The 25002-nt window shown below is 42.1% G+C and overlaps 1 protein-coding gene across 1 annotated transcript in view; it reads right to left on the reverse strand.

Annotated features, from left to right (window-relative positions):
* TOX3 (TOX high mobility group box family member 3) overlaps positions 1-17220 on the reverse strand; it is a 204679-nt gene extending 187459 nt beyond the window's left edge. Inside the window, exon 1 of the mRNA XM_078669357.1 lies at positions 16449-17220. Within this exon, the coding sequence (XP_078525483.1) occupies positions 16449-16550 (102 nt within the window). The 5' untranslated portion in view covers positions 16551-17220. The remainder of the gene's footprint in view (positions 1-16448) is intronic.
* Between the last annotated feature and the right edge of the window lie 7782 nt (positions 17221-25002).

Genomic DNA, 25002 nt, shown 5'->3' on the forward strand with positions numbered 1-25002 from the left:
TTAAATCTATTAGCGCTGCTAACAATGGAAAAAGTGTGCATAAGTAGGCTGGTGTTGAACTGAAATGTATTAGATAATTTAATGAGAGGAGAATGAAAATTAGTAGAAATGTATATGAAACAAGAGAGATTGAGTTGCAGCGTGAGACTGAAGACCGATTTGAACGTTGAAAGATACACTCTAGACCAAGAATTGAACAAGACTGAAAGGGAGTTGAACATATGATGCAAGATAATTCACATGGTTTGGTATACAACCTTTACAACGCAACTTTTACCACGACCTACCATTACCACGCATTTTTTACAACGCAGGATCCATTACAACGCATACCATTACCACGCATGTATTTACAACGCAGGTACTTTTACAACGCATACCATTACAACGTAAGTATTGGTAAGTATATTATTTTATTAAAAATATTATTTGGGTTTTTTGGTAAAGGGGTATTTTTAGGGTTCAGGGTCGGTTTTGGGGTAAAGGGGTATTTTTAGGGTTCAGGGTCAGTTTTGGGTTTTTGGGTAAAGGGGTATTTTTAGGGTTCAGGGTCAGTTTTCAGTTTTTGGGTAAAGGGGTATTTTTAGGGTTCAGGGTCAGTTTTCAGTTTTTGGGTAAAGGGGTATTTTTAGGGTTCAGGGTCAGTTTTTGGGTAAAGGGGTATTTTTAGGGTTTAGGGTCAGTTTTCAGTTTTTGGGTAAAGGGGTATTTTTAGGGTTCAGGATTAGTTTTCAGTTTTTGGGTAAAGGGGTATTTTTAGGGTTCAGGGTCAGTTTTCAGTTTTTGGGTAAAGGGGTATTTTTAGGGTTCAGGGTCAGTTTTGGGTTTTTGGATAAAAGGGTATTTTTAGGGTTCAGGGTCAGTTTTGGGTTTTTGGGTAAAGGGGTATTTTTTGGGTTCAGGGTCAGTTTTGGGTTTTTGGGTAAAAGGGTACAGGGTAAAAATTCAATATAATTACATTAAATTAATTAAATTAAATTATATTAATTTTAATTAAATTAAATATTAAAAAATATTATATACTTACCAATACTTACGTTGTAATTGTATGCGTTGTAAAGGTATATGCGTTGTAAATACATGCGTGGTAATGGTATGCGTTGTAATGGATCCTGCGTTGTAAAAAATGCGTGGTAATGGTAGGCGTGGTAAAAGTATGCGTTGTAACGTCATACATCCACATGGTTTGGAGTCCTATGAAATGGTTGGATAGAGTGAACGTAGTTATACTTTTATAGCTGCTTATTCATTTTTGAAGAGTGAAAAATCATTTTTTTATGTTTGTGGTAAAATGGCTTATTTTAGCCAACAACAACATTGGGAGGATAGCTGCTATCTTGCTTTAGTGTTTGAGGGTGCATCATGAGAATAAAATTGGTGAAAATGGAATCAAAAAAGAGTGAAGCTGGGATGTGGACAAGTATTTTTAGACACTTTTTTTGCGTTGATTCCTTCTTTTGGTGTTCCTTTGAGTGATGATGTGAAGATTAGAAAGCTGTTGACTTTAGGTGATCAGCTTGAAATGAACACTAACTGTGCACTAACCAGAATTAACGAAGAAATGATTGCTTTTCGTGCCATGGTTTTGCACAACCAACAAGCTTTGGATATCTTGCAAAGAAGATGGAGTGTGCCATGTATTAAAATTGAGAACGTGTTGTACATACATTCCAGATAACACTAGGCTCATTAATCATAATCTTCACATGTGTAAAAAGTTTAATATTGGTTTTTACGTTCTTTCTAGTAATACTTATTAGAAAAGGGTTGAAATGTGGGCCAATATAAAATGAATGACTAGTAACAAAAGAAAGAGGGATGATAATGAGTTGGAGGTTAACAACGCAAGGTTCTATTATGAGTTGCAGAATTTGAAAATTCCAGACAAAACAGAAGCAGCAAGGGAATTATAAAATGGTTTTGTAATAATATTTTGAGAGGATGGTTATCATCAGGGGGATGTATTGTGATGCGGATTCTACAATAAAAAAATTCTGCATACTATTTAATAAAATGAGACTTAAGGCTTACTCGTGTTTTCAGACTGCACACTTTAATGCATGTGGTTTCTAGCGCTTCACACAACCTCGTCTTCCCCCTCGCTGTCTGTACACCACAGAGCTCAGATGGGACCTTCATTGTTTAATAGGATGAAATTCATTCAGCTCAAGTCTATTTGCTTTGTAACCTTTATAAAATGTAATGTTTTCTGTTACTGGTGTGAAGGATTTACAACAGTATACAATAAAAAGGTCATTTTCCAGGCTGAATAGAGACATTGCTTAGGTTTCCAATTGTTTTTTGTGTAAGGTATAAAGGTACAGTGTGTTAGTTAGATGTGATGAATTTGTTTAATAATAACATGTGATGGCTTTTCTGTTTATTTCTTAGATAGTTCAATGGTACTTTCTCTCTTTCTTCGTCAGACCATGGTGACTGTACAGTTTATCTGTCTAGAAGTGTATAAAGGTTCACCATTTTGGGGATGAGCCAAGATTTACTTCCCGACTCTTAGAGAGCAGACCCCATGTTTGTTTAGTTTATCGATCTGCTCATAGAATATTTTTCATGTTCTTACTTTTCTGCCTTACTGAGTAGGCCTTATGACAAGTGCTTCTTTATTCTCATTTGCCTTGGGCCCATCATATTCGATGATAGATACGGATTCTGCTTCCAATGATACTTTACATTTATTTGCATTTTTAAATGACTGACTAATCAATGCCCTTTGCCTTCAGTATTGATTTCTTAATTGTTAATAGTTTGCACTTGTGTGTGGATTTTGCTCTCAGTTTCCCTGGGTTTTACATGACTTGTTTTGGAAATGGCCCTTTTTGCAGGGTTATCCCAAAACGTTTTGCTTCCTTCTCCCTTGTTTTTCCTGACCTGTGGTTGTTGGCAATAGGACTCTGGGCACTTTGCCTCTGCAGATCAGTGCTATAGTGCACATGCTCTCTGTATAAATTGTTATTGTGATTGGTTATCCATGATTGGCATATTTGTGTTACCAGGAAGTCCCTAGTAAAGTGCACTGAGTGTGCCAGGACTGGTGATTCAAATGCTACTAGTGGGCCTGCAGAACTGATTGTGCCAACCACATGAGTAGCCCTAAAATGATGTCTCAGTCCTGCCACCGGAGTGCCTGTGTGCAGTTGCTAACTGCCATGCTGACCTGGCCAGTGTCCACACTGGCCAGGCCTAACCCTTCCCTTTCTGTACACATTGGACACCCCTATCGAAGGCCCAAGGCCCTCCCTCCCCACCCCCCCCTCCCCCGGGCAGGGTGGAGTGTATGTGAATGGTAGAGCATGTACTAATGTGTGTGACATGCTCTGGTAGTGAATTACAGCCATTTTCGTTTTTCACTATTGAAATGCTATCTTGCCCATAGGCTATAATGGGGAATGCTGTGTATAATGTTTACCTGCAAATCTTCCCATAGGAGCAAGATAGAAAATTGAAGTCTGGTATCCCTGAACTCAGAATTTAATAACACATCTTTTAGGAAGGATGGTTTTTAAATCCTGTGTTTGAAAGCGGCACTTTTAGAAAGTGGCTGCTTTCTTGTCTGACCCTTCTGTGTGCCTTTGGCGGTTTGTGAATTGACTGTCTGGTTTGTGAGTGACAGGGCTGGGGGATTCCAGGAGACAGAATGAGTCCGCCCAGTGGTGAATAGAGAGATCTGCATCTATATGGGAGGGAGGAGTTGCACCTGGGACCTGAATAGGACTGTGCCTGCCCCCCACAGTGCTGGCTCCACCCCCTGTGGTGCATCTGATGTCTCTGCCCTGCACTGTGAAAGGAGAGAAGGAATCATGTCAACAAAGTGCTCCAGGGCTGTGCTTTCCCTCCAGAATGCTGGTTCCACCTCCTGTGGGGCGTCCGATGTTTCTGCTCTGCACTGTGAAAGGAAAGGAGTCATGTAAACAGAGAGCTCCAGAACTGGTTTGGACCAGGCTCAGCGCCCTCCTGCACAAAGGGAAAAAATACTTTTTGGGGTACAAGTACAGGACCCCAGACCACTGAACTTTAGATCATCCTGGAATCAAGAAGGAACCTCTGCCAAGGAGAAAGCTGGAAGACTGAAGAAGGACTGTCCTGCTGTGTGCTTGTGGACTGACCTGCAGTTGTTTTGCTGCCAAGGAGAGGGGAAGGACTTTGCTGTGTGCTGTGTCACTTTGCTTGTAGAGATCTCCAAGGGCCGGAGGAGAGCTGGCCTCCTGTTAAGAAACCCCAGGAACAAAAAGGACTTCACCCCCAGCTTCCCCCTGAACTCTGCTGAGGGAGTTCTGCCCTTCCTAGAGTGCTTGATCCAATTGTGGGGCCTCTGGAAGGTGTGCCTGCTGTTTGGGAAGCTGGACAAGGAGAAAAAAAGACAATCTGTAATTTCCACGCATCGCTCGCTTGCGGAGCGCATCCCAGACAGTGGGAGGAAATTCCTGCTGCCGCGAGGATCGAGATCATCGCAGTGCCTGTCATCGCTGGGTGAGATCGCCGCACCGCTTGCTTGCGGACCGCATCACGTCGCTGTGAGTGTCATTGAATCTAGGGGACGCGAGAGGAGAAGATCGAAGATGCGCATCGCCGCACCCAAGATTGTCGCCGTCCCGAAGATTGTCGCATCGTACCTTTGCGAGACACTTTCTACGAAACCTGCGCACTGGAATCCACACAAGGTATCGCATACCTCCCCATACAGACCAGATTCGTCGCAACACGCCCGCTGCGTCCAGCGGGGCTGTCGCATCGCCTCCCCAGGGTCTCAGGAGTGATGCTTGCTTGTTATTCAACGCAGCAGCTTTCACTTGGAACTTATGTTGCATCTAAAGGTACTTTTGGCTAAACGTGACGCAACAGTGGAATATTTTAACGCAACCCTAAGAACTCTTTTGAAATCATATCCTTGAACTGCGTAAGTTGAATTTTTGTCGTTTTGGACTGGTTTAGTTTAGATTAAATACTTCTATTTTTCTAAACCGGTGTGGAGACCATTTGTGGTGTTTTCACTGTGTTACTGTGAGTGTTGGTACAAATACTTAACACATTGCCTTTGATAATCCTGTCTGCTCATGCCAAGCTACCAAGGGGGTGCGCAGGGACAAATACTTTACACATTACCTTTGATAAGCATGTCTGCTCGTGCCAAGCTACCAAGGGGGTGTGCAGGGGTTATCTAAAGAGTGTATCCCCCTTACCCGGACTAGAAGCAAGGGTCCATATTTGGACATTGGTAGCTACCTCTGCCAACTGGAGACCCCCAGATCTAACAACTTGTGTTTAGGGAGTTCATCTTTAAAGACTCACACATAGCCGAGATACATCAATCATCCATTTTAGTGCTGAAAAACGCTGACAAGTCTAAGGCTGAAACTCTAAAACAAAAACAAAAAGACCCCAAGAAATACAACCTCATTTAGTGCCAAGGCTACCATCATACTAAGTGACAGTGTGTGTTAAGCAGTATAGCAAGGTGCTTTGATTGACAGAACACAGACCATGCATGTTTACACTGGGCTAACACCACGTGAAACATGCCCAGACTCAGAATATGCCACTTGCAAATTGTTATTTCTATCAAAGTCATTCAAAAACACCAACAATACAATATGTCATTATTTGATTAGAAAATCTACTTGCTCAATCCAGTGTTAATTACCCCCACATATGTGCTTGTTTACCATGAACATACTCAAGAAATGCTTCAGCCCGCACTGCCCAAAAACAGCTTGATGATAAACCAATGAGAAAATTGAAGCAATCCTTGGCATCTTGGATGCAACATGTACATCAATTTCTTTTTCAATATAAAGCACATAAAATCTGTAGAGTACATGCAAGCACAGGATAGTACTAATAGTTATCTGCTTGTTGAGCCCTTATATTTTAATTAATTCTCGATGACCAACTTTAAATAATGCTATAATGAATTCCAGAAGGAACTAAGTAATAGTCTACTAAAAACGTTCAGAATTTTCAAATAGTGTGAAGGCTGTTTAGGTCTACTAGTGACCAAAGAATTCCTATGTATTACAATGCTGTCTCTTAGCAGGTAACCTGTTTAGTCCAATCACAAGATCTACACAGTGATTAATTAGATATCTCTTCAAGAAGTATGCTCCCCACTCCTGGGCATGCAGCTTTCATAATCACAAGCTGATTATTCCGAATATTGAAGCTAAAATTCACAACCACGCCCCATATTGCAAGAGAACCATTAATACTGATTGGGGTTATAACAGGAGATTAATTATCAATCAGGATTTTGCAAATAAGAGCAAAAGTACTGCATTTTCTGTCCAAACAAACCTCAGAGATCTGTGAACGGAAAAGGGTGCAATATTGTGAGTTATACAGCATGGCACAGGGGTAAATATGAAATAAAAGTAGGATATCATCCTTTCCAAGATGCAGTACTTTGGAATGGGCAGGAAATACAACACCTATATGATATGGCATCCTGTTGTATGGGTATTGATCTGGTGTGGCATTGCCTCCTTAATAGAAGGCCATATGTAAAGAGGCTACAGGTGTAAGAAGCATTAATGAAGAGAGGGTTAAGTATGTCAACAGCCCTTATGAATGCTTAACCAGGTCTCTCGGTGACCAATCATTATTTTACGTTATGTATTGTATTGTTTAGTATCACAAAATAGTTGTGAACTGCTGCTTATTTGGACTGAGCATGTCCTCGTGGGATATAAGAAGTTTATATGGTAAAAATCAGAGCAAAATATGATATGCTTACTAAACCACAAATGTAATTTCTGCTATAAGGTAGAGTCAATCGGACCCCAAGAACAGGTACTAAAAGAGCAGTAATCAGAAGTGAACAGATTTAATTTCTCAATCTCTTCCATAATTGTGACCGTCAAGTGGGTCTTTATAGTATTCTAATGCACCCCAACATTGATGATCCTAATTGTTTATGCATCAAAAATGCCTCAGGAAGCAATGGTCTGAAGTGCTGAAGGATATGGCCCAGAATTAGAAAGGACACAAACTGACACCACTATGGTTAAACAAATTCTTAAGCATCATTTTTTAAAAAATATTTTCCAATTCCAAAGTGTTAAAAAGTGTTTTTCCCCCCCTTTGGCCAGGTTTCGAGGTACGACTAACCTAATGGACATTCTCCTAATTTTATGTATGTGCCATGAATAACTTAATTCAAGGGTGTGGACAATGCACATGTGCCAACTGATATAAAGTAATTTGTAACAGACAGTATCAACATACTAAAATAGTGTAGCGGATTTTAAATCAACATGTTTATTATTAAAAGTACTAATGTAATCTACAGCCACAAATGTACATCAGTCTTGCAGTTATGAATAAAATGTACCCAATACATAATCCTCTCTGTAATATTTAAAAGTAGGCTCGGCTGAAATTACTAATTTCAGGGGTAATTTTACATTTAAGTAGTTTCAAGTTTTGCATGTTACATGAAATTCCCAAAACGATGTTATTACACCACCTTGCATAATTACATGCTGTAACCAGCAATATAGTGCTTTCAGCACTAGTGTTTAAGCTATTTTGTTCTACCACCGAACGCATCCCGATTTGCAAATTAGATGCAAGAACGCAATTTGAGCCAAAGAAAATTACATGAATTTTGCACTTATATTTAGAAGAGGCACAGATACGAAATTAGTAGTATTATCAAATGGTCCAAGGTTAAAAAAAACCTAAAGGGTAACTAAGTTAGACAAAGTATGGAAGCAAAGTAAACGTGTCTATATTTAAAATGCATATATCTATATATAGGATAACCAGGGAAATACACAGATGTGTGTGTTTTAAGGTAAATAAGTTTCAAGTCTGTGTTTTCTATTAGTGGTCAAGAGTGTTTATTGATATGTGACAACTATTGGAACAGAAAGCATGAGCTAAGTCAAGTCTTTTACATGGCTGTAAGCCCCCACTTGGCAGAGGACAATAGCCAGATGGGAGCAGAACAACTTTGGAAACTTTCCGACCATTATGCAACAGTCAAATGTCACAACTATCATATTCAATAAAACCATTATGTGAACTATAGCTCAAGCAGCCGCATGTCCAGATAAATGTAACAGAAGCATACTGCAGCCGGTCAGCACCACAAAGTAATATGATTTTGAGCTTTAACCTATGAACTCACAGACCAAGATGTTATTCACTCTCTACCCAAGTTCATTAATGACCAAGATACATTGATCAGCTCATGTATCCTTCCAAACATATGCCACTTGCACCAGAAACAGCAGCTAAAAGTTGCAACGCATCTTCAATATTAGAAATAAACATATAAAGTATTGTAATAATTTTGTCAATATTTCAAGAGGCAAAGATTCCTATCATGGATGGGATCTCATATTTTATACCGCATAATCATCTGCTATTAATGGAAAGCCTGCTTATAAAAGACAAAAGCTAACTAACCAGAAGCTTTAACAGTGTGGACAATGCAACTGTTGGGAAAACGTCTAAACAGGAATCCATGATTTAATGCAGGAATATTTTCAATATAGACTTTTGCCAAAACTCCTACCTTTGATAGCCTCCAAAGCAGATGTCCTGTGTTAATGGACGGGTTAGAGTGACCCACTGCATAGAGAGAGCTGTACTGAACAGCATATACTGTTCTATGGAATGCAACATGTAAATTAAATTCTTCTTTGTGTGCATTATAGTCATGTATCTTAATTAGCTAAGGAAAAGAAGAATCTGATTATTTTAAAATCATTAATTATACTAAACTAAAAAGCAAGATTTACTCACAGGATCAATAACTTGTCTAATGGAGTGAGCTGTGACTTAAATGTAAATTATGTTCGTGCATGAACAAATAACTGCATTTAAAGACCTATGTTGAGTATTTTGTGCTACATAGGGAACAGCAGAGCGCCACGGAGAGAAATAGCCACTTATGTTTTTATATATAGATGTTTACTACATGCAGTGTTAACGAAGAGGCAAGATCAGGACCATGCTGTTTGTGGCCTCCAAGCTCATGAGAGTTTTTTTCACTAAAGTGTTGAAATCAACTGCAATATTTTGCTGCAAATTATTTCATGTGCTGTTTTATCTTCTCTGCGGAGTTGCGGCGATATCTGTTTAAAATGTGTGACAGCGATTTTTAAATCTTGACTCATCCCTTCTTTGTTAAACTTTGCACAAATGTCCCATTATTATGTTCCAAACTGTGCTTTGCTTACTGGGTTCGATGTTAACCATCAAACTGGCCACGTTTAAAGTTCTTCTCTTCCAAGATAATTTGCTATCTTTAGATTTTGTAGAATCAGGTAGCCACAACATAATATTTCCACCTAAATTGAATTTGCATTCCCGAGCAGTGTTTTGAGCTGTAAAAGAGGGAACCTACCTTTAAAGAACTCATAGAAACCTGTACTGTGTTTAATCGTCCTATGAAATGATACAGCATTCAAAACTTCACCCTAGTTGATCAGAGAGTACGCTAGGTCGTCGCAAACCTTGAAATCCCTTCCTACACCCTTAAACTTAAATCTTCTATTCTGAAATAGGATGTCTTACAGAGCAGAGGATTTAAGACGCTGTGCTCCACTTCTATTTGAGCACTTATGGTACATTGGTAGCAGTAATAATAAGAGTTCCAAAAAGTCCTCCTTATACCCATCATCCCACTCCCATGTAGAAAGTTGGGTCAATTGTTTAATATGGAGCCCTTTGCACGGTCTACTTCAAATATACACTGGAAGTAGGCCTCTGCAAGGGCATTGAAGCTAAAAGGTATGGGTCCAGATTGCTTCTTATTGGCAGGACCACATTTTTCAAGTCATGGCCTTCTACTTTAGAACCTTTAATTCTGGTTAGCTCAATTGATGCTAAAGCATCATACCAGGCCCAGAATCTGCTGATTTGTCAAATAAAATCCAGGTACGCAAAAACAGGAAACAGTCTCCTGCCAACATGGAGTGATTTGCTCACTCTACTTGTGGCTGGCTTCACCTATAATGGCATTTAAAAATTGGCCCTTGCCACTTGTTCAAACCTTAGTCAGTCGCTTCTGCTTTTTTTAGTCTATTTGCATAAATGTACCAGGCACGTTAAAAATCACAGACAACTTCATTTGCAAAACTCTAAAGCATTAAAATGGTGAATAGATTTACTTCTAAGCCACTAAGAAGTCCAGTGAGATTGTGTGTGTTTTTATAGCGTCACCTAGAGAGAGTAATGAAACCCATAGTTGCCAGTGAACAAACAAATACTGGGTGTCCCAAAAAAATAATCATATCAATTATAGCCTTATACTTAAACTATAGTTTTACTACGACACACTGAAGCATGTTGCTACCCATTAGACACCACACTTATACAATACTATCTGTGTGTTGGGGAAGTGGTTGAGAATTGCGGAAAGGCATTGTGTCACAACCATTATATAGTCACAAGCATACCCTTTTCAAATGCAGATATATAAAGTACTTTTACTAAATGTCTGACCTTAAAAGTATTTCTGAAAACATCAGAAAACTTTGGCACATGCATAGAATATTTCCACATGCCAGACAATTCGCATTTAGCAAGAACAAACTCACAAGTGTTGACAAGCCAGGTTGTGGAGTTTCAAAACATGCTGATGAAAAAAAGCAATTCGAGCAAGCATAATTGCGGCTCATGGCAAATCAGAGTGGTTTGAGTAAAGAGAGCGCGCTGAACAGATGGTCTCTGTCAGTGTAATTGTTTAATGCATTCTTGGCAAAACAGGTTAGTGACAGCTAAGTAAGGTTTAGAGCAAACTCTATTACACGTGATGCCGGGTAACACCGCCCCTGCTCAGTGTTGATCTAAGTACGCTTTAGGGCACTCTTCTGTGCACTACTATGTCACGTAGGCACCGCCCTCCACACACAACGTTACAGGCAGGGCCGGCCTTTAGCATGGGCGAGCAGGGCCCAGGGTGTTAATTTACTGAGTGGCGCATGGAGCCGTGTGCATTAAGGTTATGCCAACAGCAGCACCCTTCTCCTGCTCCAGCCTTGTCCTCCCCCTGCCAGTTTGTTTCTGTATGATTTGCCAGATTAAAGTGGTTTTAGTCCTTCGTTATCATAGGGCAGGAGATGTTTTTAACACCGCTTTAGACCCCGCCCTTCACCCCCTGAGTCCTACTGGCACACATCAACAAAACCCATCCTCTGCACGAGGCAGCAAACCTATGGGAACATTTAGGTGATCTGGGGGAGAACCAGGGGATGTTTGTGTTCAGGGGCCAGTCGCTGCTCATCCAGGTACTGAGCAGTAAATACAAACGGGACCCCCTGCAGCCTCATTGAATGTACTACCATCAGCAAGGGCGCCAAATCTCTCTCCGCTCAGGCCCAGGGTGCTATCTTAGCAAAGGCCAGCTTTGGTTACAGGGAACACCTTAATGCAGTGCCAGCTACCCACGTGATTACTGCATCCCATGTAGTGGCAATGGGGGTCCACAGTTTACTGGTCTTTGCTGCACAAGCAAAGAGATGGGCTGATGTACCTTGCATGCACTGGAGCCAGCAGAAAGTTTGCAATGACACCGCATCTAACACAAGGTATGTTGCCAGCCGGAACAGAATTAATTTTACAAAGCCCGGATTTCAAAAATGTAGAATGGGTACATAATAAAACAAATTTAAAAAAAACTTTGCACTCTCAAGAATAAACTAACTTCATGTTTAGGGGGTGATGTGCTCGTGCTACTCAAGAGAAACATGGCTGTGAAATGGTTAACAGTAACTTTCACTCGTTGATGATTTCATGAAACACTGGCTTGAGTGCTGAAATGTCTAGACCACAAATTCTGACGTGGGGGAGGGGCGGGGGGTAGGAGAGGAGGAGGCTTGGGCAAGGACAAGTCATTTTGCCTGCACAGGAGAACAAATGCGACTATTGACCTTTCTGGACCCCCTCCAATCACGTGTAACCCGATAGCCAATGTGGCCAACGGTACTTACAGCAAAGCGGGCTTTCTTACTGCACTTCGCAGCGGATTATGTCTTCCCGTTCATTTCACTTGCCATAACATGCACATTATTTCACAATAACTGGGCTGCGGGGCCATGACAGAAAAAAGCAGAGTATACACAACTATTGCGGTCTGATGCACTGTTTTGGGCGCATTTTTACTCTCAGTAAATAGCGTCTCACAAATGAGTCCAAACAGAAAACGAGGAGTCTTTTCCTAACCAGTAAGAAAAAAAATGACATGCTATTTTATATATTTAATATTAGTTGAGCTATGCTCCAGCAATTCTGCAAGAAGCTTATTTGCGTGAGCCCCAACTCTGTAACTATTTTAGTGTGTATGATGTTTATTTTCTTAGCACGCTACACTGTCAGACTATTTTAGACATTGTGCAACAAAGTTTTAAAATAAGCGAGATATAACCGGTGCATGCAACACGTGGACGAAAAATGTAATTACATGAAAAACAAATAGACGAACGCACGTGACAACAATGCTTTGTGATAACGTAACGTAACCCCTGGGAGGATCACAATAAACAGTTGTTTTCCATCTGTATTCGCGTGCATATGATTCTTAAGTGTGCGAGCCTCTCGCTGCTTCTCACATGCGCTGCAGCTAAACAGCCAGTGTCAAAGCAAACATCAAGCTTCCAACAACAACGCACGCCCGGACTACCATACCACGGTGAGCAACAGCAACACAATGCAGTGTTACGTTAATGACCCTGTTATGTGAAGACTAACAACACGAGGAAGTGAACATTCCAACTGGGAGCCAGAGAGCTCGGCCTCCTCGGTCAAAAGTCTGCAGGAGAGGCAGGGTTGCGCCAAGGAAAATCTGCAATCAAAGCATGCCCAGCTAAACTACACGAAACCACAACAAAGGTATCCGTGTTGCGGGCCTTGCTGCATGGACAACAAACCCCCCTTTATCCACCGGAATCCAATAGAGAACATTGCATCTTTATACTAACAACACCCGAATGACACTGCATTATCCTGCCACAAACGCTCAGCTCGAATATTTCTATTAACGTTTTTAACCTCTTCCTGCACTTAAAAGAGGAGACAGGAGTGCGACGGGAAACACTGCAGGCGACCAATAACGTATGCTGGTTACTTCCAGGCTTAGGCTGTTTTGCTGTCAACACACTGTTTTGGTGCCACACATGTGTAGCAATTTAAAGGAAGACGTCCCTTCGGGTGCTTACACATTCCCCCGAGTGTGTCCATGCTAATCACAAAAATAAAGGCAGGTTTACTTTGTTGTTTCAACCACACACAAAAGAATGGCAGCTTTTCAGAGGGCCCGACGTAGCCACAAGAGCCCCAGCCTCAATCCTGAAACGAAAGTTTTTAAATGCTTCCTGACATTTCTGCTTTTCGAACAAAATGCACACACAACATACACCTACTTCACTGTGCTAAAATAATCCATAAAAAAACAAAGATGTCTATTTAGTCAACCAATAAATCTCTGAGCACTGCACGAGCCAACATTCCGGACCTCTGAGCAAATCACTCGCGGGCAGCGATGGATAAACATAGTAACAGAGCAGAGCTTTTCGTAGAAAGATGACCACACTGGCATTTGAGATGTAAACAAGTGCAAAACTTCACTCCCTCTATAGTGACCTAGTAGAGCTCTTTGCCGAAAGAGGACACCGTGGCATTTCAGACGTAAAGATGTGCAACACCACCATCACTGTACAGTGAGCAGGAAGAGCTGGCTACAGAACAGAAAGAAGGCCACCGAGGGATTTTAGATGTAAACCTGTGCTACTACACCACAATCTATGCATAGTTACAGGGTAGAGCTGACAACAGATATGGCAACATCGGTATTTCACACGTAAACATGTGCAAAACCACAATCCGGGCACACCAACACATGAACTATGCAGGAGGATGGCACTAACATTTCAGATGTAAATATGTGTATATGTGTAACACCACAGCCTGTGCATAGCAGCCGAGCACTAATCTCTGCAGAAAGAGGACACCCTGATATTTCAGATGTAAAAGTATTGAAACGTTTTTTAGATGCAAGCATGTGCAACACCACAGCCTGTGCATAGTAAAAGAGTACAGGAATAGAACACCCTTATAATTCAGATGTAAACACGTGCAACAACACAATCCCTGTATAGTAACATAAGAGTTGGCTGCAGAAAGAGGACACCACCAGTGTTTCAGATGTAAATATATGTAACACCACTGCCCCTGCATAGTATACAGCTCACCGCAGAAAGATGACACCCTGATATTTCAAATGTAAAAGTATTGAAACGTTTTTTAGATGCAAGCATGTGCAACACCACAGCCTGTGCATAGTAAAAGAGTACAGGAATAGAACACCCTTATCATTCAGATGTAAACACGTGCAACAACACAATCCCTGTATAGTAACATAAGAGTTGGCTGCAGAAAGAGGACACCACCAGTGTTTTAGATGTAAATATGTAACACCACAGCCCCTGCATAGTATACAGCTCACCGCAGAAAGATGACACCCTGATATTTCAAATGTAAACACATGGAACACCACACTCCCTGGATAGCAACCTAGAGAAGCTGGCAGCAGAAAGTTGACCACACGAGTATTTCAGATATAAAGCATGTGACACACCACAGCCCATGCAGAGTAACCGAGTACAACTCTGCAGAAAGATAGTATAGTGATATAAACACATGCAACACCACACTCCCTGTATAGTAACCTAGAACATCTGGCAGGAGAAACAGGACCTACAACATCATTTTAGATGCAAGCTTATGCAACACCACAGCTCGTGCATAGTAACCTAGTACAGAGTGCAGACACCCTGCTATTTCAGATGTAAACACGTGCAACACCACAATCCCTGTCCAGCAACGAAGGGCTGGTTGGAGAAAGACGACCACACCAGTATCAGATGAAATGAAGTACAATCTGCGCATAGTAACCGAGACGAGCTCTAAGCAGGAAGGACCCAGACCAGTGATCAGATGTAAGGTACAAAACCACAATCGAATTGAACTTTCTGCAGGAACATGCAACTAACATCCTAGATGTAAATATGTGCAGCAAAGCAAAGCAATCTTAGTACAGTAACCTGAACTATCAGCAAAAAGATGATTTTGCTTGCATTCTAGAAGTCAAAATAGGGAACGCCACAATGCCTGCATAATAGCAGAGCAAACATGAGCAGTACTGTCATGTGCAACATTGCTATAAGAGACTGGGACTGCAGAGAGATGACCATATTAAATGTCAGATGCAGCTACACTCCCTGTACATTAACCCAGTACAACTCTGCAGAAGGCTGACCACACTAACATTTCTGATACATGTGTGCACCACCATCCTTGAACAGACTGGGGCTCTGTGCAGAAAAACCACGTCACAAACGTTTCATATGTAACCGTACAACACCCCTGTATCATAACAGATCAAGGACCCTTCAATAAGTAATCAATTTGATGTTTCAGATGTAAACATGTGTAAAAAATGACTATAGACCTGAAGAACGACAGGAACATGCCACTCTAAGCAAGTAATATAAACAAGTGCACTGGCTACTACCTCCCCTATGTTAGTGGGAAGCACAGCACAAAGTTGACCGCTCATGTTTCATATGCAGGCATGTGCAGCACTGCATGTCTGAATAGTAACAGAGTAATGTCACCGGCAGAAAAGTCACCACAATGATGTTCCATAGGCATACGCGTGCACTTTGAGCAACAGGGAAACTTTAGTTATTTACACATACACCGCCGCTATCCCTTCATAGTAAGATATTAGTGCCGCCTGCAAAGAGTGACCACAATGAAGATTCTAATATGTACAGCATCACGAACCGTGTGCAGGGACTGACCAGTCGTGTCTGCAGAAGGGTGGGAAGATGTGCACAATGGATACGTGCATTTGCAATGCCAAGAACTCCACTGAGTAAGAGACCAGTCCTCTCTGCCGGAAAGTAACAACGTGGGCACTTCAGTTACATACACGTGCAACACCAAGGACGAGTCCTCTGCAGAAAACACCTGACACTTACATTTCTGATTTAAACACGTGCATCCCCACAATCTTTCTACAGTGACATACGAGTGTTCTATACAGAACAACAACACCATTCACTTCTCAGATATTAAACACCACGATCCTTGTATCCCAATAGCCAAATGTTCCATGTAGAGTGTGGATCACACTGACATTTTCGACATATAGATGTGGAACACTACAATACCGGACTTCGGGGTAGGGGTGTGTACGGGGGCACAAGGCACCTCATTTTACAGCTAAAGAACACATTCTGCTGGGAGACCAGTACATGCATTTTCTTCCTATGCCAATATCGCGGATCCCTTGCCATTAAACATCGCTCGTTTACCATTTAGCCTGGCATCAGGCATTTGCTTACAATAAAACCAGCCAAACCAGGAGGACTGCAAAAAAAAAAAAAAACTTAACGCACACAATTAGAAAAGCAAATAGTCACCTTGTTGTAGCTGTAGTAACCCAAACACTGGGAAAAGTCCAGATTGGAGGGGTCTCCCGGAAGGGAACTGCCAGCTGCCGCCGGATAAAATCGCACATCCATAGTCGCGTTATTTTTCTAACTATTTGTTAGAAGAAGTGCCCTCGAGGGACCTCCGAGAACGTCTGTTTTCGTTATAACCAGGCTCATTCACAGTTCAAGTTGCTGAGCCCAGCATCAGGGTGCAGAGCCAAGGGGGCACATAAATAAACACGCACAGGAAACTCGAAAGCAAGAAGTCCACCTGGATGTCTGTACCTTGTTCCGAGCAGGAGCCGGGCTGCTGTTTTAATTTTTCTTAACGGAGTGCCAAAGGATCTGCCCGTGCATTCAGCAGCAGCTGCTGTACACAAAGGAGCCACGCGACCAGCACTGATAAGCGCCAGCTCCCCCCACTCTGCTCCCCGCCCGAGAGAGGATGCTCGCAACACGCACAAAAGATGTCCCAACAAAAAGAAATCAAACGAAAACCAGCGAGCGCGACAGGACCAAACAGCTCCCGGCGAGAGGGGTGCAGCAGCGCCCTGCACTTCCACTAGGAAACAAAGTACAACTCATGCAGAAACTCCTTCCTCAGCGGGAACCTAGCAAAACGTGAGTTGCTTGAAGGAAGGGTTGAGTTGGTGGGGGAGGGTAGCCTCCCACACCCAAGCCTGAGGTGGTGCCGGTGGAAGTGTCCGGAGAGGTGGGAGCTGTTACTTGCACCGCTCCCCGGGAGGAATGAATAAAGTACGATCGAGTGAGAAAAAAGCTCGAAACCACTCCCACAGGGCCGCGAGCACCCCTCCCACTGAGCGCAGCTGCCACTGTTTACACACATCAGCTAGCAGCATCTCAAACGTTTTCTTGCAGGACCAGCTCGGGCTGGAGCCGTTCGGGGGAAAGTGGAAATGTAATCCGCCTCCCGATTGGCTGATCACAGCATGGAGCCTGAATAGTTGTTTTTGGTTGGACGGTTTCAGTTGCCTGCCTAGTTCGTGTTCTCTTTCTGTGCCCAGCAGAGAAGTACAATTTAAAACGTTTTTTATTGGCATTGCACAGTCTCCAATACAACTATCCACAAACAATGTGGCAGTTGTGTGGGAGGCTGCCATGGCATTGACACAATCATTCACCTGCCAGGTCATTGAGGGTGGGACAGAGCAAACTGAGTGCTAGGTCAGTGGGATTATAAACGAGCCAGTGGCATGGCAAATTAATTATATAAGAACAGGGGCAATGTATCAGGTTTGTGAGGTTAGGGCAGACACAATTGAATGGCAAACACGTGAAACTAGGATGTAGCCAATAGAAAGCAAAACTAGAGCTAGGAGGCAGGTATGTTAGTGTGGCAAGGGAAGAATCAGCGGGGAATTCGAACAAGGAGACAAGCAGTTCTGGCATGCCTTGCTCCAAGTGATCCTCAACTAAACTGTGCCTTGGTAAACATTTTGACAGCATGCACTAAGAAATTGCCGGAAATTAAAAATACTGACTGAAAACTAACTTTTGAAATGTACTTATGCATTTATAAACAAAGTATTATATCCAAGAATCACCGTGGTGTAAATAATTGCGATATGCATTTCTGGATATAACCTGCCTGATCAAGTGTCTGCCTATATCCGAACTTTTAATGTACAGTCTTTTTAATAGGATGTTTTACCTTTTTATAATTATGGAGATTTTATGGGTTTGTAATGAAATATTTTTTGTGTTGCAATGGTTTTAACAAACTATGCAAATAAAAATAAACTTGAAACTTGAAACTTGAGTGCTAAGTCAGTGGGATTATAAACGAGCCAGTGGCATGGCAAATTAATTATATAAGAACAGGGGCAATGTATCAGGTTTGTGAGGTTAGGGCAGACGCAATTGAATGGCAAACACGTGAAAATAGGATGTAGCCAATAGAAAGCAAAACTAGAGCTAGGAGGCAGATATGTTAGTGTGGCAAGGGAAGAAACAGTCACTTGCCAGACATTGGACCTGGACAGAATTATCTACTTGATTGCGGGCCAAGAAAGCAGGACAGAAGGTTGATCCCCGGGTCTCAGTCCTGTTAGTAATTAAAACAGACATCAAAACGGGTTCCTATTGGGCCCCATATTTATGTCCTTAACTGTACTGGTAAAAACACTGACCAATTTCTCAACAATGAATATAATAAATGTTAAAGTAATCCATTCAAGTGATTAAGTTTCTGTTTATAATTCACATATTTTACTTGATCTTGAAGCCCCCAAGAGTCTTAGGTATTTCCAGGAAGTTCTGCTTTTTGTTTTGGGAAGCACGTTACTCTTGTGTAACGCATACTTTGAACTGAGTCACCTCCAGGTATATATGCTGGGATACGAATGAGAGCTCTGGAGTTGAAGCTCAAGTGAGTGCAAATTTCTCACAGTGCCTGTCAGTGGTTAAACATATGTTCAAAATATATGGTCATCCACTCCTTGGACTCCCTGCAGAGTGCACAAAGCAATGGTCACGTATTCCAGTGACAATTGTGACTCTGTACAAATATGTGTGAAGGAGGTACACACCTATCAACATATTGACATAGTGAAAGTAATAGAAAAACGCAGTGCTTACAGGTGATTGAGTGTGTTGTGTGTTTAGGGGATAGTGATGTGCAGTAGATGCAAGGAAGTGTATTCAGGAGAGAAGACAACCACCCCTTTCACAGGCTTCAGTAATGTTTAATTCATAGTTTCACAATTTCACAATTCAAACATTTTCAATATAATTTACAGCAAAATCATTGTTGTTACTCATTTATTTTAAACAGCTAACAATCATTGACAAAGCCATTAGTCCTAGATGATTTTCAGTGTATGTCAGTTGTTGTATTCTATATCTGGATGCAGTAACAGAAAGCTCAGAGAACAACCAAAATACCAGTCGGGTGGCACCCTATGGGAATTCACAGAAATGTAGTTTATACGTTTAAGCCATGCCTTTAATTACTTAGGGCTGTGCCCCTTGTAGAAAGCTCAACCTTTTTCATCTCACTTAAAGCACTTTCGAGCAGTGCCATTTGAATGCAAAGTCAAGGGTTCTTGAGCAGACACAGTTGTGTGTAAGGTCAGTGGAGCTAGGGTCATGCAATTGAACGTCCAGAGAATAGGGCAGGGACACAGCTAGTTGCATGGAAGCTCAACAGGCTGGACTGGAGATCATTTTGTGTCAGGTCAAGGGAAGCAGGGCAGGACCAAGCATTTGCTAGCCCAGTGGATCTATGGAATACCACTATACATGCTATGTCTTTGGAGTTGGTGCCTAGCAGGTCACATGTGTGGTAAATAGTTCTATCTATTTTCCCTCTCTACCACTGCATCAGAATGTCCTGTGACATCATGGAATGTTAAGTGCCTGACTCTAGCTAGAGAGTCAGTTGGTCATCTCAGGCTGAGGAGCTGGAAGCTCTCTCCTGGTGGGGTTTATACTTGTATCTTACTATCCTGTAACCTGCCACCTACCTACCTGTCAATAAAGAGGGATCTTATACTACAACTGGACTACGCATCATTCATTGTGTACCACATTTTGGCGACGTTTTTTGGATTAATCTACGCTGCAAAGAAGGAAAAATGGAACCCAGCTATAAAGAAACCAAGGACTGTCCTAAATTCAAGTAAGTCGATTTCCTGGACATCAGAGTAACGCCCAGTAAACCCCACCAGTGTCCTTTTCAACTTGGGACAGCCTGCACCCTGGGCGTCTGTTTTGTGAAGGAACTAACTGCCATCCTGCTGTCATCTGGAGATTGTCTGCCTCCAGCTTTAAAAGCGTGTGTGACCCAGCTGGCCTGATCAACCTGTTGTGTCCCTGTTGCTTTTACACCTTGACAGTTCGCCCTCGCTACATTTCACTGTGGGACTTGTGAGACAATTGTGTTCTCCCACGTGTGAGTTTTTGCCTTCATGGACGCGCCGGGCGCAAGCAGTACTCCCTTCACAACAGCCAGCACTGTTCTTCATGTGTCTGCTCACAACTTCTAAGGCTTTTAGCGTCTACAAACAGCGTGTAAGGAACTTTTTGCGGTGAGTGGGGACACATTTGAGGTGTTTTCTGTACTTTTATTTTAGTTCTACTTTGAGGCAGTTGAGCTCCTACAAGTTAATAGATCAACTGCCATGGCGCGCACACATTCTTACCTCCCTAGTGGAGCTCGCGTCTTGCCCTGTGTGACGTCTTCCCCTCTGCCGCTGTCTCCTCCTTGGCGTCTCTGGACAGCGCATCTTCGCCGTGAGCCTTCCGGCACTAACGTGACGACGTGCCTCCATTTTGTTTGCTTTTACTGCGCAAGTCCACGCAGTATGTGCTGGATCGTTTGCTCCTGTCAGCCGTCAGCTTTGTTGTTATCTCATGGTCCGCTCCAGTCTGCCTCCTGTGCATATCGTCCGATAACTACCTCACCGAACGGTTGAGCATCAGCAGCTTTTCACCGGATGGCTGAACATCAGCAAGGTTTGCTTTCGGAGTCCTACCGAGAATGTTTCCCTTTTAGTATCTTCCTCCATGTTATTCAACATTCTCGGCACATTTGGAACTTATCACTTACAAGAGGAGTTCCTTACTGGGACTCGGGTGTGACATTAAAATCGTGACTCTTATTACGTTTTAAACATCTCCATTTTGATAAATTTTTTTTAAGTTTCATCTACATCGCTTATTGCATATGACTCGTACCATTTTCAAGAGGGCGTGTTTACAAGAATCTGAGGATTGTGAATGTTCCACCTTTAGATGAACTCTTGGTTAGAGGTTGCCTCTAATATCAGAACTTTTGGACAATCCTAGCTAAGAAGACCTCGGGTGAGATATCGCTCACCGGAGCTAAATTCTTTTATTTATTCTTATGCTTATGCTTCAACTTATTTGTTTTTCAGTGTATGTTGTGGGTTGGTGTGTGTGTTGAGCATAATGGATTGTTATATTTATTTATTTGGGAGATTGTGGTATGTCAGTGGTTGTTTTATGCTATACCCTACCATCTGGGTTTGGTTCCTAAGGCAATGTTTTAACCCTAAGTGTACCCTTATTTAGGGGAGGGTCTGTGGCCAGTCAATGCCATACTTTGAAACTAGGGCGATGTTGTACTTTATGGTGTACCCTTTAAATATATAGGGGATGTTGTGGTTTTAGTCTCACAGGGTGTATATCCTGTGTTTCACCCTGCTTGGGCGGCTAGGGTGTTTGTGTCTTATCTTACTCCATCCATGTACGTAGGGTTAGTACTTATGGTGTACCCTTACTTAAGGGAGGTTGTGGGGTTATGGTGCTAGTCAGTACCTACATTTTGTTTCCTAGGGTCTTGTTAACCTTTGGAGAAGTTACGTTGCGCACTTTCACGTGGTGTACCCTTTTATTAGGGGAGGTTGTCTGCATGTAACTAATTTGTTGGAAAGTTTCAAAGATTAATATCTTTGTGTACCCTTTTCTGGGGAAAGTGGTGTGCGTTGTCAGCGCCGCCATTTAGTGATGTTATCTTGAACAATTCCTACATTGTTCAATGGTGTACCCTTTTGTTAGGGGAGGTTATCTGTGTTGGTCTAATTTGCATCACTCTGTGTGGGTAGTTGAGGTGCGTTGTCAGCGCTACCTTTTGGTGTAGTTGTGCCACTTTGGTATGGCTACTGTCTACTTTGTTCCAGGGGTGTTAGGTTCCTCTGGTGTTCCTGGGAAAAATTTTTTGTTCCACGGTTTTAAGGTTGCCTTTCTATGTGTACCCTTTATGGGGAGGTTGTCAGTGCATATCATGCATTAATCTCTTTTGCAAGGCATTCCTTTTCTGTGTAGGTTGCTATGTTCTTTTCATTGTGCTTATTTCCATCTGCACTGATTTTGTCATTAAGTTGTTACACTCTGCTTGATTTGCTAGGATCGCTACCTTGTTTATTAAGGAGGGTGGATGGGCATGTTATGTTATTTGCATTTAATTCATCTGTGCATCTTATGTTTATCTTTCTACATGCCTCTTTTTATTGTTCTTTGTTTCTGCTTTCATGCTTGAATTTCCTGCTTTTCAAATTGTATCTTTTACTAGCTCTGAAGTCTACAGTCTCCTCTGAATCCTTCTGCTCCGTCTTGACTTCTTTCTTGCTGTTGTTTGTTAACGGAAGAGGATGTGTGGTAAATAGTTCTATGTATTTTCCCTCTCTACCACTGCATCAGAATGTCCTGTGACATCATGGAATGTTAAGTGCCTGACTCTAGCTAGAGAGTCAGTTGGTCATCTCAGGCTGAGGAGCTGGAAGCTCTCTCCTGGTGGGGTTTATACTTGTATCTTACTATCCTGTAACCTGCCACCTACCTACCTGTCAATAAAGAGGGATCTTACACTACAACTGGACTACGCATCATTCATTGTGTACCACAACATGCTAGGCCAGTATGGCTGGGTCAGAGCCAGTTCCATAGTAATTCAGGAGGCTAGGACAGAGCCTGTCACTTACCAGGACATTAGGGCGTGTGCACAGCCAGTCTTATGACAGTGGTCACATACCAGGTAAGTGAGGCAAGGGCAGAATCAGTTACATGGCTGGTCAGTAAAACCCAATGGGCATTGTTATCCAATATTAACCCAATGGGCCCAATGGGCATTGTTATCCAATAATAACTTTAGCATGCCCCCTCCGAGATTTGCTTTTAAAAGATCAAGCAATCTCAAGGATAAAGTGGTCCACACCCGGGCCCTACCTGCACGTGAGAATAAGGAGAGTACAATTCCCAAGGGCCATTTTCCGTGCGGTATGTGTTCGGTATGTTCACTAACAAGAAAAACCACAAGTGTAACATTGTCTTCTGGACGTGATTGGTTCCTCTCGCGATTCAGCAACTGTAACACCACCAATGTGGTGTATAGGTTGCAGTGTGCGTGTGGCCTGCATTATATAGGCCTTACGACCAGAAAAATTAAAACAAGAATCCAGGAGCATTTGAGTACTATAAAAGCAGGAAAGTTGACGACGAAATTGGTACAACACTGTCATACCACCAAACACAGTTTTACGTGGGTAGTGCTTGAAACAGTGAGAGGCTCTAACCAAAACATTGAGAAAGTCCTCTTTAATAAGGAGGCACGCTGGATATTTAAAGAAAAAACTGATCAAGTGGGGCTGAATGAGTTGATCGAGTGGAATAGGGTAAATTAACCATCGGAACCTGTTCCACTTGGACACATTCCAGAGAACCAGAATTAAAGTATCTCTATATATGAGGTATGATTCATCACAAATTAAACAAAATAGTTGGTGCGGCTGGGTGCATTGATCGAGCGACATAGGATAATTGAGAATCTCACTCCGTATGTTGTTTGGATGTACTACAGAGCACACCTTTGGTATTAGAAGAACCAGAACTAATATGTCTCTATATATGAGGTACGATTCATTATATAGGAGACAAAACAGTTAGTGTGGCTGTGGGCATTGACCGAGCGGCATGGGAAAGTTTACCATCATTCTCTGGATGCCGCTCTGATGTAATACAGAGCATTACAATGGTGTTAATGGAGAAAGAGGCACTATAAGCATTGTATCTCCATTTATAAGGGGTATGATTCATCGCCAAGGAGATAAAATAGTGAATGCGGCTGGGTACATTTATCGAGTGGCATAGGAAAGTTTATCACCATACTCGGTATGCCTCACGGATGCACCACAGAGCACACCGGAGGTGTTGATAGAAACATGAATCTAGTTGGATCTAAGAGCTTTAACTCCCCTTGTTGATGTAGTACTACCTATAACATCAGAAGTTGTTTTGGCCTCTATTATTGTGGGGGGATAATAACAAAGGATGTACTTATTTAGAATTATAGACACCGTGAGAAAGAGAGATTGAGTTGACCATTAACATTTCTTATGGTCCTGCTAATTAATACCCAAATATCTGTGCAGCATCAAAATATAAAATTTCTGAAAGGGTTTGAGCTTTGAATAACAATAGCGGCACTGTGTAATAAAGTTACAGTGTGTCCCTGGCTTCAAAAAAATGCCCGTGGGCGATTTCAATTACCTAAGAGTTATGGCTGATTTTGTGAAGTTTACTAGCTTCTTATCCCATTTCAAGATGGTGACTCGATCTCGCGAGATTATGCGAGTGGCCGCATTAGTTACAACTTAAACGAGCATAGCGAGGGAGACGCCGTGCAGAGGGAGACAACACGCTCCGTGTTGCCTGGGCGGTAAGGAGGTTGAAAACCGGCTGTGGGTAATAAGGTTAGGTATAACTGAATGTTAGACACTAGCGCTAGTGTTCTTGTGAGTGGTAACCCTAAAGAATACAGCGTGTTCAACAACGCGCAAAGGGAGATAACATATTGCATGTCACCTAGGCGGTAACGAGGCAGAATACTAGGTGTGGATTTTCAATGAAGGGAATCCTCCAGAGAATTTCCGAAACTTTGCCCGAGTTTAACACAGAGAGCGATAGGGGGGCAGAGTGTGATGATGCAATTACTGAAAGCACACTTTGAGAGGGGCGACTAGCTGAAGGTGTGCAGTAATTAAAATGATGTGACAATTTGATA

Source organism: Lissotriton helveticus, chromosome 12 (assembly GCF_964261635.1).
Source record: "Lissotriton helveticus chromosome 12, aLisHel1.1, whole genome shotgun sequence".
Taxonomy (NCBI): domain Eukaryota; kingdom Metazoa; phylum Chordata; class Amphibia; order Caudata; family Salamandridae; genus Lissotriton; species Lissotriton helveticus.